This window comes from Nematolebias whitei, chromosome 15 (assembly GCF_014905685.2).
Source record: "Nematolebias whitei isolate Nwh7 chromosome 15, NemWhi1, whole genome shotgun sequence".
NCBI classification, from domain to species: Eukaryota; Metazoa; Chordata; class Actinopteri; order Cyprinodontiformes; family Rivulidae; genus Nematolebias; species Nematolebias whitei.
The window spans coordinates 39,961,653-39,974,080 of NC_056512.1; the positions used below are offsets into that span (position 1 = coordinate 39,961,653).

At 43.3% G+C, this 12,428-nt stretch overlaps 1 protein-coding gene across 4 annotated transcripts in view; it reads left to right on the top strand.

Moving 5' to 3' along the window:
* rbfox3a (RNA binding fox-1 homolog 3a) overlaps positions 1 to 12,428 on the top strand; it is a 253,898-nt gene that overhangs the window by 208,083 nt on the left and 33,387 nt on the right. For 2 of the 4 annotated variants that reach the window (XM_037689204.1, XM_037689205.1), the window contains one exon: positions 8,908 to 9,159. In XM_037689204.1, coding sequence (XP_037545132.1) covers positions 8,908 to 9,159 — 252 coding nt within the window. Of the gene's footprint in view, positions 1 to 8,907; positions 9,211 to 12,428 lie in introns of all 4 variants that reach the window. The other 2 variants (XM_037689206.1, XM_037689203.1) reach the window with 1 other exon arrangement.

A 12,428-nucleotide genomic window follows, 5' to 3' on the forward strand; every position in this document is an offset into this window, starting at 1 on the left:
TGGCTTACCTACACTTAGAAGATCTTTCTTACCTTTTTCAAAAAGTGAGGCTTTTGTTTATGAAAGACTGATTGAATCTAATAAAGCCTCAAGGCTGTTGCTTTTCCCAGGCTGCTTTGCTTCACAGGTCAGTAATGCAAACAATCCAATTTCTCCAACATGAGAGCTGCACTGGCATGTAGAAATGGGATTATTATCTAGAATGGGCCCAGCAGGTGTTTCACTTGTACAGTGTGATTTTAGGACAGTTTCATGTGGTTTAAATTCCAACAGACACCTTCCTTTAAAACTGTATCTAGCAAATAAGTTGGCCTGTTAGTAAGTGTGGCATCAGCAACTAGATCACCTGCAGGTTTCTGTCGGAGGCGGCAAACGCCACAGTTTGAAGGGTTCACCGAGCTAAAGAGAGGCGACTGAAGCAGTCAGGTAGCGCTCGTGGTGGTCCTGACTCTTCTGCGCCGAGCTCTTTTCTATCCAAATTTGTCCCCGGGGATAAGAGAGTGAGGCTCGTTCCTGTCGCTGCCGCCCCCCTCCCCCCCACCTCAACTCCTCACAAGGGACGGACATGCATAATTCAGGATTGTTATCTGTCTGCTGCTAACCTTTTTCTTCCCCCAAACACACACACACACATATAGACACACACAGATCTGCAATGAAACAGTATGACTGCACATCAATGATTCACCAGACAGCAGCACCCCTCTCCTTCCTTCTGCCCCCCCCCCCCCCCCTCCATTGAGGGAATCATATGAAGCCGACAGGGACTCCACAGGCATGCAACTTCCTATAATTGGAATGAAAAAAGGGTGAGCCGGGGAAATGCTGCATCAGGGATCTGGTGAGTGCGGCATCGGAGTTCAAACAGCCACTCAGCAGTGTCAACCAGCAGACGGGCGACTCGGTGCCAGTGCTGGTCCACTCATTAGTCGCCAGGAAAGACGAAGAGGGTGATGCTGCTCTAAAGGGTTTTAAACGTGGATAGACCCTTCAGATGGGAAGGAGACAGATCTTAACTGTGAACTGCAGCACTGGGACTCCAAAGGGCTGCTTTCTTCCTCCAGGCTTCCTGCTGTGAGCGTTCCTGTTTCCCCACCTTCCTCCTGCCTCTTCATCCTCTTGCTTTCCTTTCTCACAATACTCACCTTCTTTCTTAAACATCACAGGGGCGAATCAGCAGACAAGTGATTGTACAAGTTTTCTCAAGCTTTCAAGAGTTACCACCATTTCATCATGGATAATCGCAGTTAATAACCCTTCTCATTAAAGAGACGAGAATCACGGGTCATTAATATTGTTAATATCTTCTCCCTTTCCTTCTTTTCTATCTCCTATTCCCCTTCTCAGTGTGCCAGAGGGAGTGGAAACAAAAGGATGACTAAAAAAGAGCTTAGCGTGACAGTGATTAACCGATCGGGGTAGATGGACTGTGATGAATCAAAGTTATCTCTCAAATCTTAATAACTGGAATTAGCCCCTGATTAGATGAGTTTGGCTACAGCAGCAAGTACTTGGTTTTTTTTTTTTTTTACTTTAAAGAATCCCCCACCCCCCAAACCTGTCCTTATTTTATTAAGCACAGAAGGAAGGCAAAAAAAATAAAAAATCAACGATGCAAATAGGCCAGTGGACGCCAGAGAGATAGACACGAACACAAAAGGAGTCATTGGAGAAAATGAAAAGATAACGCGGTGTTACACCTGTTTTCTCCCAGTATTCAGTCATTATCAGGCCTTCTTCTCCTGTTATCTCGCCTTTTCAGTTTTCTCTCCTTGCTAACATGCACGGGGTCCAGTGGGAGGTGTCAAACTCTCCATGACAGGGTCATAATGAGAGTGGCACTCTCCCACATTTGCATATGTTTGCCTTTGTCACTGCGGTCAAGGAATGTCATGTTGAGATTCCTGCATGCTTAAGTAATGACATTTTGTCCCCACGAGAAACTCTGGTCCTTGTATCATAACCCTCGCATGCAAGAGGAAAAAAAAAAACGGAATTAGCATGACAATCAGCTGATTTTAAAACAAATATTGCCATTTTTATCTCCTGGGAAACCTCAAAAGACTCATCTGTAGTCTGGAAGGATTGTGTGACGAAATGATGGAGCAGCTTTAAAGGCTTTTTATGAGCAGAATGTCAGAACAGCCCACTGTTCAGTTATCAGTTTATTTCGGGTCTTTATCTTAGTGATCAATAGCAATCTTGATGAAACCATTCAGTTTGGGTGGGTTTTTAATAGAATACCCACCAATATTGCTTTGGTCTGACATCAATAGAACAAAAGAAGGAAAGAAATCAGAGAAGTAGATGAAAAAGTTGTGTGGTGTGTTTCTGACGAGGTCAAAGGAGCACGCTGTCTGTTCTTTCCAATAAACGAGCATAAACACCAAACTGGATGCCTCCCACAAGTTAATCCAAATTTTGACACCTAGTGTGAAGTAATTAGTCCCAGATGTAAATATCTGTTATGCAACAAAAGAGGCAGCAGCACTGAAACCGACAATTATCTTCTCTTATGGCGTTGGCAAAATGCTACGAGTCTAACCAAGTGGAACTGATGGCTTTTTCACGGGGCCTCCGGGCTTATTTGGTGCGTTTATTGTTTTATTTATTTATCTGTGTTTCTACCACGTGGTGCCTGAGCCCAGACAGCACTGTGGTGGAGACAGACAGGTTCATTACATGTCACCGGAGTTCAAAGTGATCCTCCGTCTGCTCTGTTTATTAAGAGGCGCTGCAGCGTCTCTAAGGTATAGTAACACTCACAGTCGCACCGCTAAGAGCAGTCCCATCTCGATGCCGGGTTCCGTCTGAGGCGCTCCGGCTGCAGTGTAATGAAGAAATCAGCAAGGGATTGAGGAAAATGAACTCTCTTTCTAATACCTCCATCCGAGGCCGTGGAGCAAATAAGTGCTCCCAATAACGAGGAAAAATCAAGTTAGAGGGGATGAAACATATGTGACACGTGAAAACGATTAAGCCTTTCAGAAAAGAGCAGCAGAGAAACGCGCGCAAAATCTCAATTGACTTGGACGCAGAGCGAAGACACTCAGTGTTTATTTTCATGAATTGATTTTTCCACAAATGAGATGGAAAAATGGAAAGAAGGGGGTTTGCAGGGGAGGAAATGTGAGACAAAACAATAACCCGCTCCCCAGCCTATTTGAAATCATAAACCTACGGTGGTGAAGAGGAAGATTTTGTGGCGAGGTGGGGGGATGAATCTGCATTAAATTGGGTTGAGTCCCTGTGTCTTCCCGTTCTCACTTGCAACGCTGTAATTGGTTGAGTTGGGAGAGGGGAATAGCACCACACCAAAAACATGTCATAATGTGAAACTCCACTGAAGGTATTTTGTTTTCTTGTTGTTGTTTACCTCTTTTAAGTCTCTTTCTGTGCCCACCTTGGACTCTGTGTGGTTGTAATTAAGACAAGCTGCAGCCTCTGGTGAGTGTTAACAGAGGGACTTAGAATAGGATCACATGGTTTGCCTAATTAAAATGGACCCGGCTAGACAGCTTTTATTTATGTGCCTTCAAGACAAAATGAATGCCAGTTGCCTGCAGAAATCATTTCAGGCTGTCTTTTTGCCTGACTGTCTGCATGCGGGGCTACAATTAACCGAACATCAGCGCCAGAGCTGAGGACAACAAGAAGCTTTCATGTCTTTGGCAGAAAACCGCTTCGTGTTTCGTTTGTGTTGCATCAACTGATTTCAGTGCAATGGCCTCCACTGAACTGCATTTCACTTTTCGCAATAAACCCTGCTCGGGTTTGTCAGAGATGGCCCTGCGGGATTTGTCACTAGTTTGCCACCATCACTGTCAACTGGTCATTAAAATGAAATGAGCGTTGTTCTAAGAAGCATTTGGATGAGACGGGAACAATTTTCAGGCGCTGAACAGCTTAAGGTTCACTTAAGAAAATGTTGTGTCATCTGTAATTTGACAAAGGAAGTTGCCTGTGTGTGTTTTCCATGAATGGATGTGACAGCGACTCTGCATGAGTGGATTATGCACAAACGCTGCAGAGCTGCTTAATGTATGTTTAGTGCCGTACAGCAGAAAGCACGTAAGGCAGAAAGGCCTTTGCTGAAAAATGATCCAACCTGCTTGTGAGCGCGCTGAAGCTATAAAGCTGCCCACTCCATCATGGCTCCTATCGTTGAGATTGATCAGCCTGCTCCCCTTTGAGTGATTTCCCTCTGGATTCCATGCAACGCAATTAGTCGCCTGCCGTATTTTGCCTTTGCATTGCTCTTTGACCCACCGTTGCACATTTGAGTCAGTGCAGCACTCTGCTCTTATGAATTCTTTTTAACAGCTCCTGCATTTGTGCGCCCTTCCCCCTCCCACTTCTTCCCGTTCTGCTAAAGAGGATCACAGATTGCTGGCAAAAGGCCAAGATGTTATACCTGCTGAGATGGAAAAGAGCCTTGACCATCTACAATAGGGTTAAGATCAGAGAAAGTGTTTTGAGTCTCGCAGAGACTGGCACCCTCAGCTGTGGGCATTGCAACCAAGACTCCCTGACCTCCCTGGCTCTTGATGCATGCTGCAAAAACAAAAACTCCACTCCAGAAGTGATCTCCTTAAGTAAGGGTTTCCAATCCAATTTTACACAGGGAGAGTGCTTAAGATTAAAGATAGTGTTTTTATTGTGCTCTTCAGTAATAGGAGGAGTGAAGGGAGAGATTGAAGGAAGGAAGGAAAGAGGAATAGAAAAGATGGGAGATCGATAAGAGCTGCTTTCTCCGGTTCCCTTTACTCTTCGTCAACGTTCCCATAAGATTGAGATTTAGGCGGCTCGTGGCTGCAGACCATGTTGGGGGGGTGGCATTAAAGTGTCGCAAAGGGACCTGCTCTTTACTCATAAACAGCTCTGCAGGTAGAAAAACACTGCCGATATAAAGACGACTTGCAGTGCTCATTCGCAGCCGTGATGAACAACAGTCTCTTCAGTGGAATGAGATGTGAAGCATACCTGACCGGTTTGTCAGAGGGCGCTTCATTAGGCACCGAGGATGTTTGCCGAGCCTCGGCCCAGGGAAAAGGGCGTGTGGTCGCAATGGGACAAGGCCGCTCGTCTGATTTGCATGGGCTTTTTTCTTCTTCTCCCAGTTCATTTCCAGTCGAATAACTCTTTGTCACATACATCAGAGGAAGGCGAAGATCATACGAGAGCCAGTGTTACTTTGTGTTTCACTAATGAGGCCTGTACTCTCCGCCTACTTGCTTTTGCCTTGCTGCCCTTTGAAACAGCAACAACATAGTGCTACAGCACTTTAGTAGTTTCCTTCAATACCAAGCTGCAGGCATTGATGCTTGTTGTATGTCACTTGGACTGGCCTCAGGCCTTTGCACTCATTTAACGTTCAAATAGCCACTGGCCTTTCACAGGAACACAAACCAGTATGCCCAGTTATTATAATGAGTCAGGTTCTGACCAACAGACACTTGAAGGCATCTGATTATTTAACAAGTCCAAATCATGTCATAGGCAAAACTGAGACCGGATGCAGAATAAAAACTACATCACAGAATTGTCTAAACTTAAGAAGAGTTGAATAAATAACTGAGGAAATGATAAACAAGAAAGCAAAGCTAGGAGCTTTCGTACGATGAAAGAAGAAAAAACTAAAACGCTAAAAAAATACTGACTTCTTAAGGAGATACGTTTCATTTCAGGACCAAAGGGATTTCCTGAAAACAAAATATGACTGCAGGAAGCAACAAAAGCACACCGAGTTTGTTCACATGCACTTTTAGGTCTTGTATAACATCATGTAGCACCACATCTCAGTAGCTCTGTCACTTTTATTACAATCTAAATAGTTTAAGTCACAAATAATTTGGTTTCTCTTTGCCTGGACACTCATTCATGCACTGCACTCCTCGACTGGCATCTAATTGTTAATAATGGAAGACAAGAACAACCATATTTCTTAAATTTCATTTTGTTTTCAACATGTAGATCATTATTTTTCTTGCTTTATTGATCAGCTGATAGTAGAGCTCACCTGTTTGCCTAGCAGCCCCAGAGTAGCATCGACGAAAAGATGAAGACGATGCTTCCACTGCTCTGGCTTTATCATAACATACACATCACAGACTGTTCACTCCATGAAAATCATGCACGGGTAACGTCTGTTTCCGTATAATTTCTCTGCTGCAGCAGGGCGTTGTGGGATGGCGAAGCAATTCATTGTTGCAAAAGCTTTTTTTGTCACTAAACGATGAATGACTCTGCTCATTGCATCAATATGCCAATTTAATTTTAAGACTAATGAGACAGGCTAAGATGCAACCGTATCCATGAAAAACACCCAAGATTTCCAACTACAGTAACAAGACATCCAAAAATGTGAAGAATATGTTATACTTTAAACTTTCCTATAAGTGGAAACCCTTTGGAAAGGCCAGATTTTATCCAGACATCTACTAAAGCTAAACTTTTTTTTTTTTTGGAAAATGAAGTGTTTAAGCTAATTGTATCATGTAGTGTGGACCATGGACTGGATCTATTCGGATACTTTGCAACCTTAGCATCAGTGGACAAACTTTTCTCTCTGGAAACTTACAAACAGAGTTTACAGGCAGGTGTGTCGACCAATGAAAGATGTACTGAAGCTTTGATGTCTTAAATGTCATAAAGACTATTTGAAGTACAAACGCAGCCCACTTCCTGTTTCCTGGACTGCTGAGCTCTCTAACTTCACCGGACAGTTGGTGTGTGGACGAATTACAGGATCCAGTGGTATTCTGAGATCCCGTACTAGGAAGGTGCGTCCCCTTTTATTTTTATTTTTTTTAGGTAACAAACACACTTCTCCTTTTAAAATGAGTGCTTAGAAGTTGAAATTTGCCAACATCAAGAGCTTTCTTGAATTAGGATGCCCTGCGCTGCGTGTTATATAATGCCATGACTGGAGGGAGAGGAAAAGTGGAGCACAGGGGTAGAGATTAAAAAAGTTTCTACATAAAAAAAGAGCGTAGGGAGGAAAAGAAAAGCATAATAGGGAGAAGTGGGAGGAGAATTGAGAGAGACACAGGAGATAGAAATACAGTATAATAAAACTAGAAGGGGTAGGGTAGGTGGGGCAGGAGTGAGGGTCCGGTTCTCCTGCAGGACGCCGGTCAGTCCCTCCCCGCTCTCAAGGCTCCTCTCTCCATTTTTTTCATTTAGATAATGGAGCATTTCGTTAATTGGCAGTGTGCTGTTTAGGCTGAGGTTTGTTTGCCAACACGTCAGAGTGAAATTATTTCCACTACATTTACAGCATAGTGCTGCTCGGCTTCCTCTCATTAAAAACCTCCTGCCCAGATCGAGCTTTCTGTGGAAATCTGCAGGCGCAGGCCAAACACCACTGCAGCAAAATAAAGAAGAAAGGAATAAAACACATTTATCTACTATCTCACCATCCCCAGCCAGCTTGTAAAGGAGGAGACAGAAACTTCTCTATATGTTTACTGTTATTGTTTTTCCCCACTCATAAACTCCTACTTCTGGCTGCGATTGTGCTTTCTTTCCTCCTCCTCCTCTCTTATCGAAAGAGTTATGCGTCGCGCTCGCATGATCTGTATCTTTAAATTTGATTGAGGGTATTTGCAGGGGGTGTTATTGGATTGCAGTGTTATTGTCTCACCTTTTCTCTTTGTGTTTTTAATGCCGGGATGGATACCCGCACCAGCAGCACTGATCTCACTGTTCTGCTCATTAGGTCGGATTCACAGAGACTAGTGCTTCGCAACAATAAGACATGCACTTCTGTAGTCCAGCCATTACCGAGTTTAACAATGTGCACCAGCTAGAAAAGTCCATTATTTCTGCAGCTCATCATCCCAAGCATCCACACGAGACAAAAGGTTTGTGAAACCGCTTCAGTACAAGGGCCCATCTATCACTTAAGTCAGGAGCAGAGAGGGAAATGCAGGGTGCAGATACCACATACTGGGAGTTCTGGCAGCATATTGCTGAAGCTGAAAGAGAAAGATTTCAACTTTTATTTTTAGAAGAGGGGACTGAATTGCATCTCCAATAAGATCTGCTTTAAAAAAGTAAATATGCGTCACTCTGTTGCAATCTTTTTTTTTTTTTGGTCTACAGATAACTTTGCAGCACGACGGATCAGTGGTTAGCACTGTTGCCTCACAGCAAGAAGGTCCTGGGTTCAATCCCCGGTTGGACCTGGGGTCTTTCTGTGTGGAGTTTGCGTGTTCTTCTTGTGCTTGCGTGGGTTTTCTCCGGGTACTGTGGTTTCCCCCCACGGACCAAAACCATGCATGTTGGGCTGCCTTCAGGCCCAGGCCTCCCTTGCAGAAGATCTGTGATCTCAATGGGATTTGCCTGCTTAAATAAAGGGTAATAAAATTAATAAAACTCATATGTTCAAACCCAAAAGGAGCATAAAATGACGTGTGAGGAAGATTGAAATCAAAACCTGAGAGAGAAATGGGGGCAGGAGCGGTGAGTGGCGGCGCAGCTCTGGTTGCTGCTGCAAGTCTGAAAGTGGAGCTGAACAAGCGAGCAGCTGCTACTTTAACAGACCTGTCACTGAAATCAAAGACCCTAATCAAAATTTTATCAATTAATTGATCTTTCCTCTTGTGCTTTGCCCTGAGATTCCCCCTGACTCTCGGCCCTCCAACTTGAAGCCATGCTCTACAACATAAACTATGTTCATTAGCAATGATCAAGGGTTCCTCTAATGTGAGCTGAGACGTGATATGATGTCTGTTTCCCTCTGACTCAGATGCTTTGCAGGACAACTCTCCTCAGTCTCTGGGGGGATGGGGGGGGGGGGGTTCTCCTGCCTTTCATGCTGCTCATCTGACTCAAACACAATGTGCTTTAACTTTAATTTCAGCTTTAGTTGTGACACTCTTCTTCTTCTTGTGTTTCTCGCAGGGTAACCAAGAGGCCACCAACCCCCCAGAAGCGATGGCCCAGCCGTACACCCCAGCCCAGTACCCGCCTCCCCCACAAAATGGTATCCCCGCAGAATTTGCGGCGCCGCACCCGCTTCAGACACAGGACTACACCGGGCAGAGCCGGGTTCCGGAGCACGCCATGACCCTGTACACGCCCACACAGACACACAGCGAGCCGGCTGGCACTGACAACAGCACGCCCACCATCACCGCCACCACGACCGCACCGGTCAGTGCCCTTCATCATCTGCAAACACTGTTCTCAACACGCTGTCAGCAAGTAAAATATATTCTTATCATTTTTATACTGTTCTTTTTCATTTACCAATGTCATTGATTGATTGTGCTTCTTTGTGTTTGCATCCTTAATGAAAGTTAACAAAGTTTCTCTGATTTCAGGGTAAAAAAAAGAAAATGTATGAATTATTCACAGTTTCCATCCTTAAAACCAGATATTTCAGCATGAAATTACAGAATTTGTAGGGCAGGAAGATTTAGATAGATACTTGAAGTTTTCCAATTTTTATGTTTGTGATCGAAGTGATCTTTATTTTTTTCTTGTGGACAGCAAGATGCAAGAAAGAATCTCCCCATTACCAAATATTAAACCAGTTTCTGTTCTGGTTTGTTTACGACATCTGACTGGTGCACAGAACAGCCTGAATATCAGTCCTTCACTGAATGCACCAGTAGCTTGAAAATAGTCCCCAAAAGGCTCCGACCTTTGAAATGATGTCATTTTATTTGCATCCAAACATCTGCACCTTACAGAAAAACGTGTTTTACAAATTGTCAACACCGTGTTCCACTCTGCTGCATTCAACATTGCAATTACAGGTTAAAATCAGCCTTTAAAGTATATTTAATTAAGCAACACATAAATCACAATATAATGCGTTTGTAAAGAATTTGAAACAAGGTGTGCCAACAGATTGTTTCGAGGGACTTTAGAAAATTATTTTCCGCATAATTTAACATGCACATGTGGTCCCATCTGTATTATTGTAATATGCATTTTAATTGTCTTTACTACATACCATATTGTTGCTCTATTATGTCAACACAAGTTGCATTTGGAAGTTTTCCACTTCGCCTCAATTAGTGTACCCTTCCACCTTCCCACATTTCCTTCCTTTCTCAAAGTATCATGAATTTATTTATTTATTTACATTTTGTATAATCTTGGGAACAAACTTGAGAGATCTCAGTCCTGCATCGACTTTCATCTTTTAGGAAAAAGTACCAATTACGTAAGTTCCTGAGCTGAATAAACATGATATCTGATCAAATGTGAGGGTCGACACATTCATGAAGTTGATGTTTAGGTGAAGCACAGAGTTGGATGCAGGACTGAGGATGCATCTGGGGCTTCCTCTGAAACAGCCTGAGCTGTTTGATTTTATTTACTGGAAGACGATTTGACGTGCTGTCACCATGAATGCTTCAGGCTCTCTGACAGCTGTCCACCTTAACCCTCTTTGGCCTCAAAGTGTGACACTTCACAGTAAAATGTGCCCGTCGTCAGGACACGACTGTCCTGTTTTTTACTTGATCATAAAAATTAGTGTTTACACTGTTGTCACAATAAGTAGAAATTAAGCCTCTGGAACTGGCTTGTAAGCGACACTCTAAATTATGCTTCTTTTTTTTTTTTTTTTGTGCAAAGAGCCCCAAGAGTCGGTGACGGTTCAACACATTATCCACCTTTATGTGACATTTTATTTTAAACTTGTGACTAAAGTTTCAAGTCAAGTCTTTTTATGCTAGTTTCCCAAAACAGTTATTTTAGGAAAAAAGCATTATAGCACCACTCACAGGCCTGGCAGAGTTACTGCAGTGTTTTGGTCTTTTTCTTTGTTTTCATGTGCATGAAAACATTTCTAGAAATGGTGCTGTTGTAACAGGAAAAAGCATAAAAAGACTTAATTTGGGACTTTTGTCACAAGTTTTACATAAAATGGTGGAGTACCGGTACATAAAGGTGGATGTGTTAAACCTTCAGGCCCTGTCTATATGACGATGACGTTTTGTGAATATGCAAACATTTTTTTTTATATATACATTAGCCTTGTGTTCCGATATAAACTGTTTTAGGAGCCCCTAAATGTTTTTGTTGTTGGGTTTTTTTGGCTTGCAGAGAGAAAAATATCATTACATTTTATCATTTTGTTTTCATGTGGACAGCCTAAACGTAACCTTTTGAAAACAGTGATGTCATAGTGGCACCTCCCACCTAAGCATGACGGATGTCGCAGATTAGGTGCTTGTGTTTGTGTTGCAGGGAAATACTTTCTGAACCACAGAACAATCATAGAATCCTGCTTCAACAGAACAGCAACAGGCCTAAATAGAGCAGAGTAAAAGATACCAAATAATCAGGCACCAACAGGCTTTTATCACTTTACTAAACTGTAAATGCAGAAAAACTACAATATACATCAAGTATTCATTAAAACAATGTGAGAAACTGGAATAGATTTAAAATATCCACACTTGTGTATAAATTATTCACCCAGCCATCTCTTGGTGAACAGTCCTTCCAGTCGACGGCAGTTTAAGGTGATAGAGAGGACACGTTCCTCTTCATCAAACTACTAAAAGGCTTTTCCTCTTGTATTTACCGTTCTCATCATTTTACAGTTTGGAGCTTGTGCCCCGCGCCTTGTTTCCTGTTGTGTATTTGCATGACAGCGTTACGGTGCCACCTACAGGCCTGGCAGAGTTACTGCAGTGCTTTGTTTGTCTTCTTTGTTTTCGTGTGGATGAAAACATTTCTAGAAACGGTGCTGTGTTTTAACAGGAAAATAAATGTTTTGGAAAAACGTCATTCCTGTGTGAACAGCTCTGCTTGTCCTTTCTCCTTCCTATATATGAAAATACCAGCCGAGTGGGGGTCACAGTGAGGCCACAGCCCCCCTGAGAGGGATCTAGGTCACTCATAAAGAATGCTGCTAATACTTCCATTTTCCCGGCTTCACAATTACTGCACAGCCATGAATATTTGGCAGCAGAAAAGTGCTTAGGCAGCACAAGCAGAGCGATGGAGCATTATCATCGCCTTGTAATGTAGCAATGTTTGATTTGAAGATTTGTGTGACTCTCTCCAACTGCTCCGCCGTTATATCCTGCACTTACAGTAATGGCTGACATGCAGGAGAGTTTAAAGTGAGGGGGGACTTGGCAGGAGGTGCAGTCTCCTCCTCCTCCCTCTACCTCTCATCCCTCGATACTGTACACCACTCCTCTGCTCGATCTTTCGCAGTCTCTCCCTTCTCTCTTCATTTCGCATTTGATTTCATTTCATCTGTTCACCCGCTGAGAGAAGAAGCCCAGAGATGGTGGCCGTGGAGAGATGAGAGCTCTTTTTGCTTTTCCCCGCTCTCTTCCATCTTCTCTCTCTGCATCCATGCCTCTACCCCCACATCTAGCAGTCTCTTCTCAGGGAGGACAGAGGGATGAGATTAGTGGGGTGTAAACAGAGAGTCTAATCCTCGGGGG